This window comes from Trifolium pratense, linkage group LG4 (genome assembly GCF_020283565.1).
Source record: "Trifolium pratense cultivar HEN17-A07 linkage group LG4, ARS_RC_1.1, whole genome shotgun sequence".
In the NCBI taxonomy this organism is placed as follows: Eukaryota; Viridiplantae; Streptophyta; class Magnoliopsida; order Fabales; family Fabaceae; genus Trifolium; species Trifolium pratense.
This window is the reverse complement of record NC_060062.1, coordinates 29879045-29893559: the sequence shown is the minus strand read 5'-3', so window position 1 is coordinate 29893559 and position 14515 is coordinate 29879045. Positions and strand designations below refer to the sequence as shown.

The 14515-nt window shown below is 41.6% G+C and overlaps 1 protein-coding gene across 4 annotated transcripts; it reads left to right on the top strand.

Annotated features, from left to right (window-relative positions):
* The first annotated feature begins 135 nt into the window (after positions 1-135).
* LOC123881817 (cleavage stimulation factor subunit 50-like) lies at positions 136-14219 on the top strand. Of its 4 annotated transcripts, XM_045930559.1 has the most exons (10): positions 1567-1708; positions 1785-1871; positions 2518-2588; positions 2674-2741; positions 2833-2900; positions 3385-3485; positions 3577-3731; positions 13067-13175; positions 13699-13755; positions 13835-14219. In XM_045930559.1, the coding sequence occupies exons 4-10, from the start codon at positions 2698-2700 to the stop codon at positions 13958-13960; spliced, it is 660 nt and encodes a 219-aa protein (XP_045786515.1). In that variant the 5' UTR covers positions 1567-1708; positions 1785-1871; positions 2518-2588; positions 2674-2697; the 3' UTR covers positions 13961-14219. The 4 variants fall into 4 exon arrangements, 2 of the variants coding, with proteins under 2 accessions (XP_045786515.1, XP_045786514.1); XM_045930558.1 differs by lacking the exons at positions 1567-1708; positions 1785-1871 and having other exon boundaries at positions 2518-2741; XR_006799617.1 differs by lacking the exons at positions 2518-2588; positions 2674-2741; positions 2833-2900; ... (3 more) ...; positions 13699-13755; positions 13835-14219 and adding an exon at positions 1995-2484 and having other exon boundaries at positions 136-1708.
* The last annotated feature ends 296 nt before the right edge of the window (positions 14220-14515 follow it).

Genomic DNA, 14515 nt, shown 5'->3' with positions numbered 1-14515 from the left:
AGATTGGGTTTTTTTATTATAATTTTTTTTTGTGTTGCTTAATTGAGGGTTAGTTCAAATTTGAATATCTGGTTTATGCTCTAGAGATGTATAGATTATGTTTCAATCTCACTCTTGAATAAGACATATTCACCAATGGCAGTGATAAGAAGAAGAATGTTTTTGATTCTAAGAACTTGTTCAACTCATTTCAGCACTATTTCTAATCACACCACATCTCATTACAGAAAACAAATTTCACTTGCTAATCTCTTCCAAACCTACGGTTTCCCTTCTTCAACCCTTCACAATTTCCTCTCCAAAAACCACTTCCTCTTCAATTCCGATCCATCCCAGCTTCGCAAATCGTTAACCACCCTCTTTTCCTTCCAAATTCCGCAGAAAACCCTAATTTCTCTTGTTCAAGATTGCCCTTCTGTGTTGGAACCTCAATTTCTACATAATTGGGAATTAGGTTTTCCCCAATTGAAATCCAAAGTTTGTAATCCTTCTCCGTTGATGATTGCCAATTTGTTGCGATGCTCTAGAAGGTTCCAATTAAATCCTGTTGAAATTTCTGAAAAAGTTGTGGTTTTTAGGGGTTTAGGGTTTTCTGATGATGTTGTGGTTAGGGTTTTGGAAGAATTTCCCAGTGCGGTTGTAATGAGCGAAAGTGAAATTGTTGGTGTGATTGATTTTCTTGTGGAATTTGGTGTTTCTAGAGATGAAATTGATAGAGTTGTTAGATTGTATCCTAGGGTTTTGGGATTTGGAGTTGAAAATAGGTTGAAGCCATTGATTCATGAGTTGAGGGATTTGGGCTTTTTGCGACGTGAAGTTAGGGCAGAGGTTGTTAGGGATCCGAGGATTTTGGGAATGGAAATTGGGGAATTTTCGCGGTGTTTGAAGTTGTTGCAGAGTTTGAAATGCAGGGAGGCAATTAAAGAGAGGATTTTTGGAGAGGGTTTGGTTAGGGCTTGTTTTGAAGTGAAGCTGAGAGTCAATTGTTTATGCAGTCACGGTTTGATTCGTAGGGATGCTTTGAAGGTATTGTGGAAGGAACCAAGGTTGATGACTTATGATTTGGAGGATATTGAGAAGAAGATTGAGTTTTTAGTTCATAGAATGCAATATGGTATTGATTGTTTGCATGAAGTTCCTGAATACTTGGGTGTGAATTTTGAAAAGCAGATTGTTCCTAGATACAATGTGATCGAGTATTTGAATGGAAAGGGTGCAATTGGGTTTGAAGTTGGATTGAAGGACCTTATCAAACCAACTAGGCTTAGATTTTATAACCTTTATGTCAAGCCTTACCCTGAATGTGAAAAAATATATGGCAGATTTTCAGGTAAGGTTGAAATTAAAAGAAAGCATCCTGCTGGACTTTGGAAGCTGTTCAAACCACAAAAGTTTACTCAAACCGATGAAGATGTGAAGAACATGAAGACTTTCATGGGTTAAAAGAAAGCATCCTGCTGGACTTTGTGTTTTCAGAGGGTTCCATTTCGAAAACATTGCTGGAAAAAGAAATGAAATGCTGCGTTTCACTTGTTGTAGTTCTGTTCCATGTTGCGCAATGTCGTTAATTGGGGAAACAGTTTCAATTATTTAGGTTGTCGCGTGCGTGTTCATCCAAAACGGTTAAGAATTCTGTTGCGGTAGGTTTAGTCCTGATGGAAGGTTTGTTGCCACTGGAAGTGCAGATACATCAATAAAGCTATTTGAGGTGTTTATTATTTAGAATAAATGTATTGCTCTTTCTTGACACAACTTTCAAACTTATGCTTCAATTTATTTGGCAGGTTTCAAAAATCAAGCAAATGTTGCTCCCAGATGCAAAGGATGGTCCTGTGCGGTCTGTTGTAAAAACATATCATGACCATATACAAGTATATTTGCACTTTTCCAAGTTCTATTGAGTTTATCATGTGAAATTGTTTCCTCTATTGCATAGTTTGATGTTCCTGTATGATTTTTAACCAAAAATTGTCTTCTGCAATTATTGTTGACAGTGACCTGGCTTCACGATAGCTTTGAATTTCTAAGGTGTCAAATAGATAATTTTCCTGAGTTCGAAAATATTACATATTGTTAGTATTCATTTAAAATCTAATAATATCGGAAGTTTTATGGTTACTGGATTCAGAGACTTTTAGTTAGCATACTGAAAAGCGGAGCGTCAGTTTACAAATGACTAAATTTTTGTGGGCTTTATTCTTCATCTATATTTCACCAGACCTGTGGAAGCTCATAGTTCAAAATTATCGTTGTGGTGATAAATTTACATTGCACAAATATAATATTTGTCTGTGCTGTTGTGGAGTTTGTTTTTACATGTATCACTTGCTCTAATATTGGCGAGGTTTGGCAGGTTTGTGTTTTTACATATCCTATTATGCTTTTCTGTGGTGAAATGTAAAGCTTATAAAATGATTCAGAGAAACTTTCCTCATATATCGGGCTTTTCTTATATATATATATATATATATATATATATATATATATATATATATATATAACAAAACTGCAGTGCAGCCAGTAAATGATTTAGATTTTCAACCACAAGGTACTATCCTGGTCTCTGGAGCCAAAGATCAGACAATAAAGTATGATCTCTTGTGGTATAATTATTTGATTTGTTTCTTGTCTGTCCTTTATATTTAGGAATTGCTCTTAGAATTTGACATGCAGGTGTAATATCATTTAAGTTTTTTGATGTTTCAAAAACCAACGCCAAGAGATCTTACAGGGTTATCCAGGTAGTGCTATTCGACATTTATATACTAGCAACAAATGAGAAATATTAAGAATTTAAGCATAAACTTTCAGTTGTGTTCAATTGTCTTGCATGACACACACAATGTTCGCTCTGTTACACACTGTATCTTTTCACCCCTCCGGGGACTTTCTGTTGGCAGGTATTTATGTTTTTCACATCTTTCTGCATAATAATATGCTACTAATGTTTTTTTCATTACTAAAATGGATTCAGCCTTCATTTATGTGTTCTTGTCGTGTTTCTTAATAGTATGCAAATTTTCAATTACAAACATCATGCTCCGATATAGGCCATGGATCTATATTCATTGTATCATGTCATCTTCACCATTCAGTATTATTTGTATGAAACCGAGCTTAGGAAGTCATGTGGTCCAGTGAATTACTTTTGGTTGGTATCAATACGCCAATACTTTTAGGTTTATATTTCAATGACTCCACTCATATTTCTGAGTTAAGGCAATAACTCAGCAATTTTAATAATTTCCTCTTTATAAAATTTATGATATCGACTGCAACTGGGAGATCCTGTCTTTGTTTCTAGATTACCATCTAATCAGCATCTTTGCTTTCTTCCTTGATTTTCTCAAAACATCAAAGATGATAAATATCAATTTCTAACAGGCACTGATCATGCGATTCCGCATTTGTATGATATAAATACCTTTCAGTCCTATCTGTCCGCAAATGTCCCAGATAATAGCCCTAATGGAGCCATAAACCAGGCATGTCAATCTTCTCTTGCTCACACACTATTAACTATTTTACTTTCATCGGTGCTACAGTGATCAAATTGTTTCCTTGTCAGGTTTGTAGGTTAGATATTCTTGTACATGTGCCATGTATGTTACAGCATCGAAGGATGGTGCTATTCGGTTGTGGGATGGCATCACTACCGATTGTGTGCGCTCAATTACTGCAGCACATGGAACAACAGAGGCTACGAGTGCAATTTTTACAAGAGATCAAAGGTATATTACATTTTGGAGCAGAAAAGACCATTATAATAAGGCGGAGGCTAGTATGGGAAAGGGACCTAGGTCTCCCATCGTGGGAAAGTTTCCTGAACCGTTGGATGAAGAATGATATCATGCACCATTCTTATCCTATCATTTCTCTCTCTCTCTCTCTCTTTCCATCATCTGCAGGCTCTCTGGCTCTATTTTCTTTCATCTCTTCATCTTTCCATTCAATTTCTTTTTGTTCATAGTTTAATTAAACACAAATTCCACACAACTACTACTTCTATAATTTGCTATTTCTTATGAAAACTTCAACCTTCAGCAATGAATACTAAGACCAATTTTTCCAACAAAAAAAAAAGGGTGTGCTTGGGACCGGGAAACACATTCTTCAAAAGTAGCATCAAGACTCAATCTCCAATCAATGCTAAGACAAATACAGGAAATAAATACAGGAACTGTAGCTAGTTCCAAAGCTAACAGGAAGGCCAACACCAAAAAATCAAAAGAACATGCCAAACACAAAACATAAGTCTTTAAAGCAACACACCAAAAACTCATAAACAAGGAAAACTGTTTGGTTCTTATGTTGATTTTGTGTTGGATTCAATAGGCCTTAAATTGATTTTGTTCTTCAATTGCTTGATTGGATTTTTCTATATTCCCTTATGAGTATTTTATGATGTATAGATATAATAATGGACTCTATATATACCTTGGTTTGAAATTTGAATAAAGTTAATAAGAGTTTAAATTGGGAGGTTTGTGTATTATTTTATTGATTTAAAGAAAATAAAGATGGTGTGATTTTGAGGTAGAAGAAAGGAAAGCATACACAAGAAGAACAAGAAAGGCAGAGACATGAGAGATGATGGGAAGAGAGAGAGACAGAAAAAAAATATAAAGTACAGATGGTGCATGATATCATTCTTCATCCAACGGTTCAGGGAACTTTTCCACGGTGGGAGACCTAGGTCCCTTTCCCATGCTAGCCTTCGCCTTATAATAATTATTCCTGGTTCCATCCCTAGTGATGAGGGAGAACCCAAAAGAGGGGAGACCTCTTTCCATGGGCTTAAGTGACAGACCGCACCATAACTAATCTTTCAACCCATTATTAACCGATGTAAAACTTCATCACTGACTTTTTTATAAAGCAAAGTTTATTAACATTAATATAGAGTATGAAGGGTACTATAATCCATATACCAATTATAAAATCACTTTACAAACGTAACTCCCTTTGATTTTGAACATAATGAAGTGGTGTTAAACTGCTGATTTTTTGTTTTTTTAAAGCAAAAGGAGAGTAGAGGAAACCCTCTACCCTATCACAAATAGATTAAACATAAAATAAAGATATTACAACCAACTTGGGGGACATCAAGCTGACCCAGTTAACCACACAAAAATGTAGTAGTTAAAGGTAATACAATTAATTCCAACTACAAGTGGTTTTAAAACCAACCCTAACGGGTAAAAACCAAAACAAACACAGAAACATCGAGCACTATCCAGCAAACCCGCGTACGAGCGCGAAACCAAATAGCAAAAAAATGATGTGTGAGCATTAGTTGAGGTATGAAACAGCGAATGAACTGACCGCCAACACGGACAAATTCACGTACCACAACCCCCTTTGACATAACACAGCAGGCATAAAAGGCCCTTTCGAGCCAAAAGGAACCCGCGTCAAACAGAAAGACGGGGATAGCATAGATCCCATCCAAATCGACCTTTTCAACCTGTCCAAACGAATCAGCACACACACCGCTAACCAAAGAACAGAGAACCACCACCACCCACCACGACTCTTGCAAACCGAGACCCAACAAGAGACGGTGGAGGAGAGTTAATCGTGATGTAGCTCAAGCGGTCGTCGGAAGGAAGACGTGCAGTACTAACACAGGTCTGAGAGAGAAAAATAGATTCAGAAGCTTGAAATCAAACCAACTGACCCATGTGAAGAAGAACGAACCATAGGTTTAAAAAAAATCAACGCCCTTGTGTAAATCGATCCGGCCAAAAAGCCATAAGACAACAGATCCAGCAACACCAAACCATGGCTAACCGAACCAAAAAGCTTGCAAACTGGATTTGTTGGGATGAAGGTTAAAGAGCGACCATAACCAAAGCTAGACAGAAAACGAACGAACCAGAACACCGTAGAACCAACGGATGCCGAAAAACGAACGTTGAGAGAAGAACCCAAACGGGTAAAAGAAAAGAGTAGTCCGTGGTTGAGCCGACGGCTACTGATACAACCCCAGATGGGGTTTAACTGTGCATATGAGCCAACTTGGTTCACATAGTTTGACTGACAAGTGAGTCGACTCAACTTTTTTAGTGAGCCAGAAAAATATATGCAATGCAGCTCGACCCACCCCGGACTCTCATGCCAAAGCCCTACTTTTGGAGTTCTGAGCCCCACTTTTGCAATGAACACCATGTTTACTAATTACTACTACAATACACTTTTTTTTTTTTGAACAAGCCAAAATGAGATCTTTATATAAACAAAAGTCTACTCAGCACAACACGTACCAAGGAAGACTAAGTAAGGTTACAAAAAAGTCAAAATACAAGGACCAAAAGAAACTATACAAAGCCCAAACAAAGCATAGGACTAGACCACCAACTATGACAGTTTAAAGCTAAAGTACTACTCGTCGCTTTCAACCACCTAAAAGAAAAAGTCTTGATCTTGTCCAACATATGATGCACTGTGTTTGCTGAGCCTCTGAATAAACTGTAATTTCTTTCGGTCCACATAACCCACACACAAGCCAGCCATATAAGCTGCATGAAAGAACGTCGTGCTCGAAGACCACCTGCTGAGTATGTAAACTGAACAAAATGATCGGGAATAGTCTGAGCTGTCACCAAAGAAGAGCCAATCCAAGATCTAACAAGAGACCAAAGAACACCAAAGGTACTGCAAGAAAGGAACAGGTGCTGAGCCGTCTCAACCTCTCCGCATCCAGAAACACAATGATGGGCCGCCTCAGATAAAATCCCTCGAGTAACCAGGTTTGCTTTGGTAGGTAGCCTGTCCCGCAAGAGTCGCCAGGCGCAGATGGAAACCTTCAAAGGAACCTGACGATGCCAAATAAGACCTGACGCATCATCCAAAATAACTGCATCCTGTGTCGTCAACAGCTGATATGCACCCCGAACAGTATAAACGTCATCCAGGTCAGACTGCCACAGCCACCTATCTGGAACATGGTCCTGCAAAAAGAGGGTAAGAAGTAAAGACTGACACTCCCCCAGCAACTCCTCTTCCCACGCCCTCAACTGACGCCGCCACACCCACGCCGCTCCTCCAATCCCCCAACCCTGCATAAACATCTCAGCCACTAAAGCCGATTTGTTTTCTGCCAAGTCAAACAACCGCCCAAACCGCTCCCGCAACGAGATTCCATCCACCCAGGGATCGGTCCAGAAAAAAGTGTCGAACCCATCCCCCACCTTTCTCGAAACATGCTCTCTGAACCACCCTCCCCCTAGCTCTCCTCCGCCATCCCGAATACGCGCCATCTCCCTCCACCATGTAGACCCACGCGCTCCACCCTCACACAGCCTGCCTCGCTCAACTCCATAACGGCCTGCCAGCACTCGAAACCACAAACCCTCTCGATCCACTAGCATCCTCCAACACCATTTGCCTAACAAGGCAAGATTAAACTCTCTCAGCTGCCTCACCCCCAAACCCCCATACTCCTTACGTAAGCATATAGTTTTCCAGCTAATCCAAGGTATTTTCCTAAAGTCCTCACTTCCCCCCCCCCCCCCCCCCCCCAAAAAATTTAATCAAAATAGCTTCAATAGAAGAGATAGTACCTGAGGGAGCCTTAAAGAAGGAAAGAGCATAGACAGGCAGAGAGGTCAACACAGATTTAAGCAGAACTAGACGACCACCAAAAGAGAGAAAACGACTCATCCATCCCGCTAAACGATTCCTTAAACGATCCAAAACAGGTTCCCAAAAACCTAAGCGCCTCGGATCACCCCCAATAGGAAGGCCTAAATAAAGGAAAGGAATTTTTCCCACTTTACAACATAGAGCTGACGCCGCCTCACCTAACCAAGAATCAGGGATATTAACCCCAACCAGCAGGCTTTTGTGAAAGTTAACACGCAAACCCGACATAGATTCGAATAGCACAAGGACAGCCCGCAAAGAACGAACATTCGCCCAACACTTTGTCCCCATCAATAACGTATCGTCGGCGAACTGAAGATGTGACACCGAAACTATACCCCGTAAACAAATCACGCTCCACCATGGCCTCCATCAACACATGTAAACCCTCCGCAGCCATCAGGAAAAGAAAAGGGGACAACGGATCCCCTTGTCTTAAGCCCCTCTCTAGAGGAAACTCATCAGTTGGACTACCATTGACTAGGACAGAAGCAGTAGCTGTACACACACACTCTTTTATCCACTTCCTCCAAAGGGTCGGGAAGCCCATTCTCCCCATAACAGCGTCCAAATAACCCCAATCAACAGAATCATAAGCCTTCTCAAAATCAACTTTAAAGAGAAGCAACTCCTTCTTAGACTTGCGGGCCTCATCCACAACCTCATTCGCAATAAGGATGCCGTCAAGAATCTGCCGGCCCTTAACAAACGCTGTCTGGGAAGCAGAAATCACACTGCCCATCACGAGACGCAACCGGTTCGCTAACACCTTTGCCAAAATTTTATAAAGGCTGCCCACAAGCGATATAGGCCGGAAGTCATTCAACCTTTGAGGACTATCAACTTTAGGAATCAGAGCAATAAACGTGGCATTTAGACCCTTAGTCAGCCTACCATTACGGTGAAACTCCAAAATAAAGCGCATAACGTCATCTTGCATTTCGGCCCAAAAATCCTTAATGAAGCCAAAATTAATTCCATCCGGGCCAGGGCTTTTATAACTATCACAATCCCACACAGCCGCCTTAACCTCGTCCAAAGAGAAAGGTTTGACCAAACTACACGGCTCTGTCGCTTGCAACCGCTTAAAAATAAGATTATCCAACCCAGGCCGGTCCACATTGACTGCCTTAAAGTGAGACGCAAAGTGAGAAACAACCGCGTGCCTAATAGGAGCCACACCCTCCACAACTGTACTGTCCACTTGCAAAGTCGAAATAGCGTTGCCCCTCCGTCTACTCGCAAGGACTGAGTGAAAATACTTGGTGTTGGCATCCCCTTCTTTGAGCCACCGCGAGCGAGACTGCTGCCAACAAATACTAGCATTCAACCGGGAAAGCGGATGAATATCCGATGAAACCCCATAAAACTCCGCTAGCTCAGACTCAGTTAAAACCTCCTCTCCCCCTTTTTCATCAAGCACAGCAAGTCGGTCCTTAAGAGACTCAATCCGACTAGGTAAATTCTGAGTATGAGCCGTATGCCACTCCTTTAATGCCGTCTTAATCCATTTAAGCTTTTCTTTAAGCACAAAACCTCCCCAACCATCAAATTGAAAAGAATTCCACTTTTCACGCACAAACAGGTTGTACCCAGGAACGTCTTTCCAACACTTCAGCATCCTCGAGGGACGGGGTCCCCAATCCTCCTCATCCGCTGCCAGAACTAAGGGGCAATGATCAGATAACCCTCTCATCCGAGCTACTTGTGTACAATTAGGCCAAGTCAAGCTCCACTCTCCAGACAACAAGAATCTATCCAAACGACTCATAGAACGCCCATCCCCTTTGAACCAAGTGAACTTTCGGCCACACAGCGGTAAATCAATCAAAGAATTCTCATCAATAAAGCGATTAAAGTGAATATGATCCGAGGAGCGATACCCGTCTCTAACCGAACGACGTTCATCAACGCTCCGAACAGCATTAAAATCCCCACAAACGCACACCCTAGACCTCCCCAACGCCTGAATTTTTACCGAAATCGAGTTCCATAAAACCTATTTCGCCCCGGAGTCGCAAGGCGCATACACATTTGCCAAATAAAACTCCTCACCAGACCTAACAAACCGGCCATGACACCATAACACATTCTCATAGCTCTCAGACGACCACACCTCCACCTCAGAAGAATCCCACAAAGTTAACAGACCCCCCGACGCGCCCACCGAGAGACAGAAGGAAAACGCGTGAGGAGAGTTACCCCAAAGAGTCGAGCAAATAATATCGTCACAAGATTGCAACTTGGTCTCCTGTAGACACAACAAGAGGGGATGCTGATGCCCCACCAACTTACGAACCTCCTGCCTCTTAGCTAGCCCCCCCAAACCCCTAATATTCCAAGAAACAACCTTCATCGAACACTCCCCCCTCCCTGCGTCTGCCCCGACGCCGCCTGCTTTGTTGTACCATTCCGAGCGAGCACACTAAACATGTTCTCAGAAGCACCTTTGAGCTGCACTCCTATAGTTTCCCCTACCTCTCTGACATCGTCCACAGCCACCTTCTCACTGCCTTGCATAACCACCCAATGTTTCCAGTCATTATTGGCAGAAGCTGTCGATGACGACACAGTAGAGGAAGCTTGATGACTCACACCGCAAACTCGGGGTGTCCCTACTCCGTTTCTATGGTGTCGCTCATTCTTTTTCAGAACCTTTAAAACTTCAGTGCGTTCATTACTCGGCATTCTTGCTACTTTTTTAATGCTAGAAAGTGTGTGCCGAAAGACACCTCCTCCTTTTATCCTTCTGGATTCCTCCTGACCTCTCTTCTTAAGACTCCCACCATTACGATCTCCCTTATGGGATCGCTTCCTAGCAGAGAAAACCACCCCGGCATCCCCTTGATTAATATCATTCAACCATTCCAGACTCCAAGGCCCCGATAACATAGAACCCTTCGCACCTGGTGGGCAGGAATTTCCTCGTTTACCACGATTTTGAGTAAAAGGTGGCTTAACACGCCCTTCTACATCAACATGGCTTACACCTCCGTCTGCTGGCGAACAAATAGATACGCTCCCTTGTCTATCCGTTGAAAGAGGAGAAACTCCTATCTTAGAGGCGCGACCGGTATTCCAATCCAGGTACTCCTCACCCAAAGCAGGTGGATTATCACCTGTCACTCCAACATCCTTATTCTCACTCTCCACATCTACACGGATATTGGATAGTTTAAAATTCTCGTGGGACCCGGAATCATCTTCTTCCTCCATACCTTTCGCGAAATTCTCGACCATAGTGTCTACATGGTGTCGAACTTCCAGGTCATCCTGTCGCTCTTCATGATCTGTTTGGGACGTCTCCGATTCGCCATCGTCCTTGAACAGGCATGAATCCTCCCCAAGAGTATAACCCCATTCCTCCACAATTCTAACTTCGACTTGAGTACCATCCACCAAAACAGTCTCAACTTTATTGACACTCTCCAGTTCAGGCGTAGCTATCAAAATACGGGCAAAATCAAGTCGGTCCTTTTCTACAGAGCAGTTGTCCAAGCGTAAGAACCTACCGCATTCAACGACGCATAACTTGAAGAAATTCACATTCCAGGCTTGCAGCGGGATGCCATACAATCTAACCCAAGCACCTCGTCTGTAAGGCTGTGCAAGATTGTCCCACCTCGTCCAGTGCGAAAAAATAAGCTGGAAAAACTCTTTAGCATTGTTGACAACAACCATAGCGTCAACTCCTGTCACACTTCGAACAAAAACCTTGTCGGCCCCCATAGGAATGAGGACCACATCATTAAAACCTGCGTCCATAATTCTACTCTGCACAACTGGGACCGCCTCACCATCGATTATAGTCGCCACTATTCCATTTTGCACCCATAACACGTCGTCAGCCTCAGTCCTATAACTCCGCAACCAAAATTGACTGTCCTTTTCCTTACTTGCTGCTTCCGGCATATTCAAAACGCTAGTATTAGGCCCTCCCTCCTTCGGCTGGTCCTTTTCCTTACGTGCGCCTAGAGGGACCTCGATATTACCCACCCTAACAGCTCTCGGGTCTCCAGGACCTCCCTTAACAAGAACATTATCCTTAACAACTCCTGGTTCATGGCTGCCACCACTTCCATATGAAGCCGCTGTTCGCGGGTCAATAACGGTGCTTTTTAACATGGCTGACTTATCATTACCCTTCGTCAAAGCAGACCTCTTCTTCTCCAATCTCTGGCCCACCGTCCTAACATTACGGTCAAAACTAGCTACTCTAGCGCGAACGCAAAAATGGCCGAAATGTACATTATTAAGAGCACTTAACAGCTTAGAGACGTCCCTCACGTTAGAGAATTTAACAAAGCCGAACGGTTGGCCACGTTTATTTCTCTTTTTAGGGACAAAAACATCCTCCAAAATACCACAAACTTCGAAGCCCTTCCGAAGATAAAAGTTTGGTAATTGGTAAGGGAAATTAGTGAAATAAAACGAAACATACCGTTTGAGCTCCGTTCCCAAATTATCGGAACCTCCTCTCCCATACTTCTCCTTCCCACTTTTACAACCTGCAGCAACCTGCTCCTTCCCACTGTCACGGCCTAAAGCAACCAGCTCCTTCCCACTGTCACGGCCGAAAGCAGCCTGCTTCTCTAAACAAGCCCAATTTCGATCATCCTGCTCCCTCTCGCTATGCCGAAACTGGTTTTCACCATTCCTGCGCTCTAAGACCTTCCTCTGCCATTGATCTATAGATTTATTCCTGCTCCGTTCGCCCTTGATCTGCCTCTGTCCTAAGTGCAAGCCCGCCGCTGTACGTCGGTCGCGAATTGAGAAACTTGAGCACGATCGCCGCCGATGGGTACTCCTTGATCGCTGGCGAGTATGACGTTGATCTCTGTTGCATCGCGATTGGACTCTCCTACCAGAAACATGATCGCACGCATGGTGGTTGTAACATGATTTGTCATCGTGAAAAGAATGGAAACCAGACAAGGAGGTTGATCTGTTTTGATTGTACGTGTTCTGCTGCAATCTTCTGTTCCCTCTATCTGCCTTTCGGAGCCCTTTCCGACGTTGATAACTCGCCTCAGTCCACTCCCCACTATCTGCTGACTCTCCCCCCCGTATATGCCTTGCTTCCGGTGAAGGCGGTGACCGAAACGGACGCCCTAGATGAGCCCTAGGGACGGCGCTCCTCCCTCTCTCTCTAACTCTCATAACTGAGTCGACTCCCTACTACAATACACATTAAGATCTTGTAGTTTATTTGATCAATGCAATTTTTGCTCTAGCTTAGCAAAATCACCAACTCTCCCTCTCCTGCATAAAAAAAAAAAGAGGAGAAAAGTTATTGGATTCTTTATTAGTTAATTGCTTTTGATGTAATGGCCAATGCTGGTTTGGCCCCGACTATTTACACTTTAAATTTTTCAAATAAGCTTAGATCAGTGTATCAATATAACTGTTAGTTTTCTAGGTTTGTCCTCTCCTGTGGTAAGGACTCTACCATAAAACTTTGGGAGGCTGGTTCTGGAAGATCAGTCAAACAATATCTCGGTGCCGTACATACACAACTAAGATGCCAGGTACTTTGATTTGGTCAATTTATATATTGATAAGGCAACCTTTTGGTCTTAGTGAGGCAGATGCATAGAACTTTAACTTGCAATGAGAGAGATGTTTGTGCTTGTCATATTTTCTTAGTTAATTTGACCTACCATTAGTTTTAAAAATTGTTTGTTTGATCTACTTTATACAATCACAAGCAGTTATTGTCTGTCAATATAACGGGAAAATAGATTCCAGGGACGAACCAATAAAATCCAAATCTCAAGAGCAGGTGTTTGATAAAATATTTGATTGATTGAATTCCAAAAGAGGCACAAGGCCTTTAAATACAATGATCAAGGCTAAAATAGTAAAATGACATAAGATAACTATTATTTAAAATAAACTACTTAATTCCTATAACAATCAATGTAATTGGAAATAAAAAGTTTTAGTGAAAACTTTCCATTCCCGTGCATTCGTCTTTTTGGGAACAATAAGTAGTTATCACATTTTCCATCCATGTTCTCATAGTTACCATTCTGTGTACTCTCTATGCAGGCTATTTTTAATGCGACAGAAGAATTTATTCTATCCATAGATGAGCTGAACAACGAGGTTTATTTAGTTGCCTACTGTTTGGTGATGTTAGCTTTATACAACGGATTTTATATGAAGAATCTTGTGTACTTTGCAGGTTGTTATCTGGGATGCGATGACAACGGATATAGTAGCAAAATGGCCTTCTAATCATGTTGGTGCACCACGCTGGCTTGAACCCTCACCACCAGTAGAGTCTGCTTTTTATTTCATGTGGAACTGATAGATCAATTCGGTTCTGGAAGGAGGTTTAATATACATGCAGTCCTTAATTAAAATCTCTCTCGCCCAATTTGTGGTACTATTTTTCCCTGCAAAATCAGTAAATGCATTTGCCGCATAAAATTGGAGGATTATGTTTGTGCTGATGTGGTGCTTAGTTTTCAAGTACTTCTTAATAACTGTTTGTTTCACAGTCTCTGTTTGAACCAACTTAGCTTAATTTTGATATGATTATATGAATTTTATGTCGTTTATTTTCACATACTTCTATTTGAAGTTCCTTAAACTAAATTTATAAATGAACAAGAATCGACTTGAGCTACAGGAAGGCAATTTTGACATGAACTTGTTTAAACTGCGTAGTAAGCTCGAATAAAATTGTGGAAAATGAGTTCGATGTTTCCGCATGTTAAAAATCAAAGAGAAAATAAGATAAGGAGAGGATTCAATTAGGTAGATAATTGTTCAATGTTAACATGCAATTCATTTTCTAGCGCATCTCTATTTGGAAACCGTTACAATAAACTTAAGACACTGATTATTATTTGGATGGCTT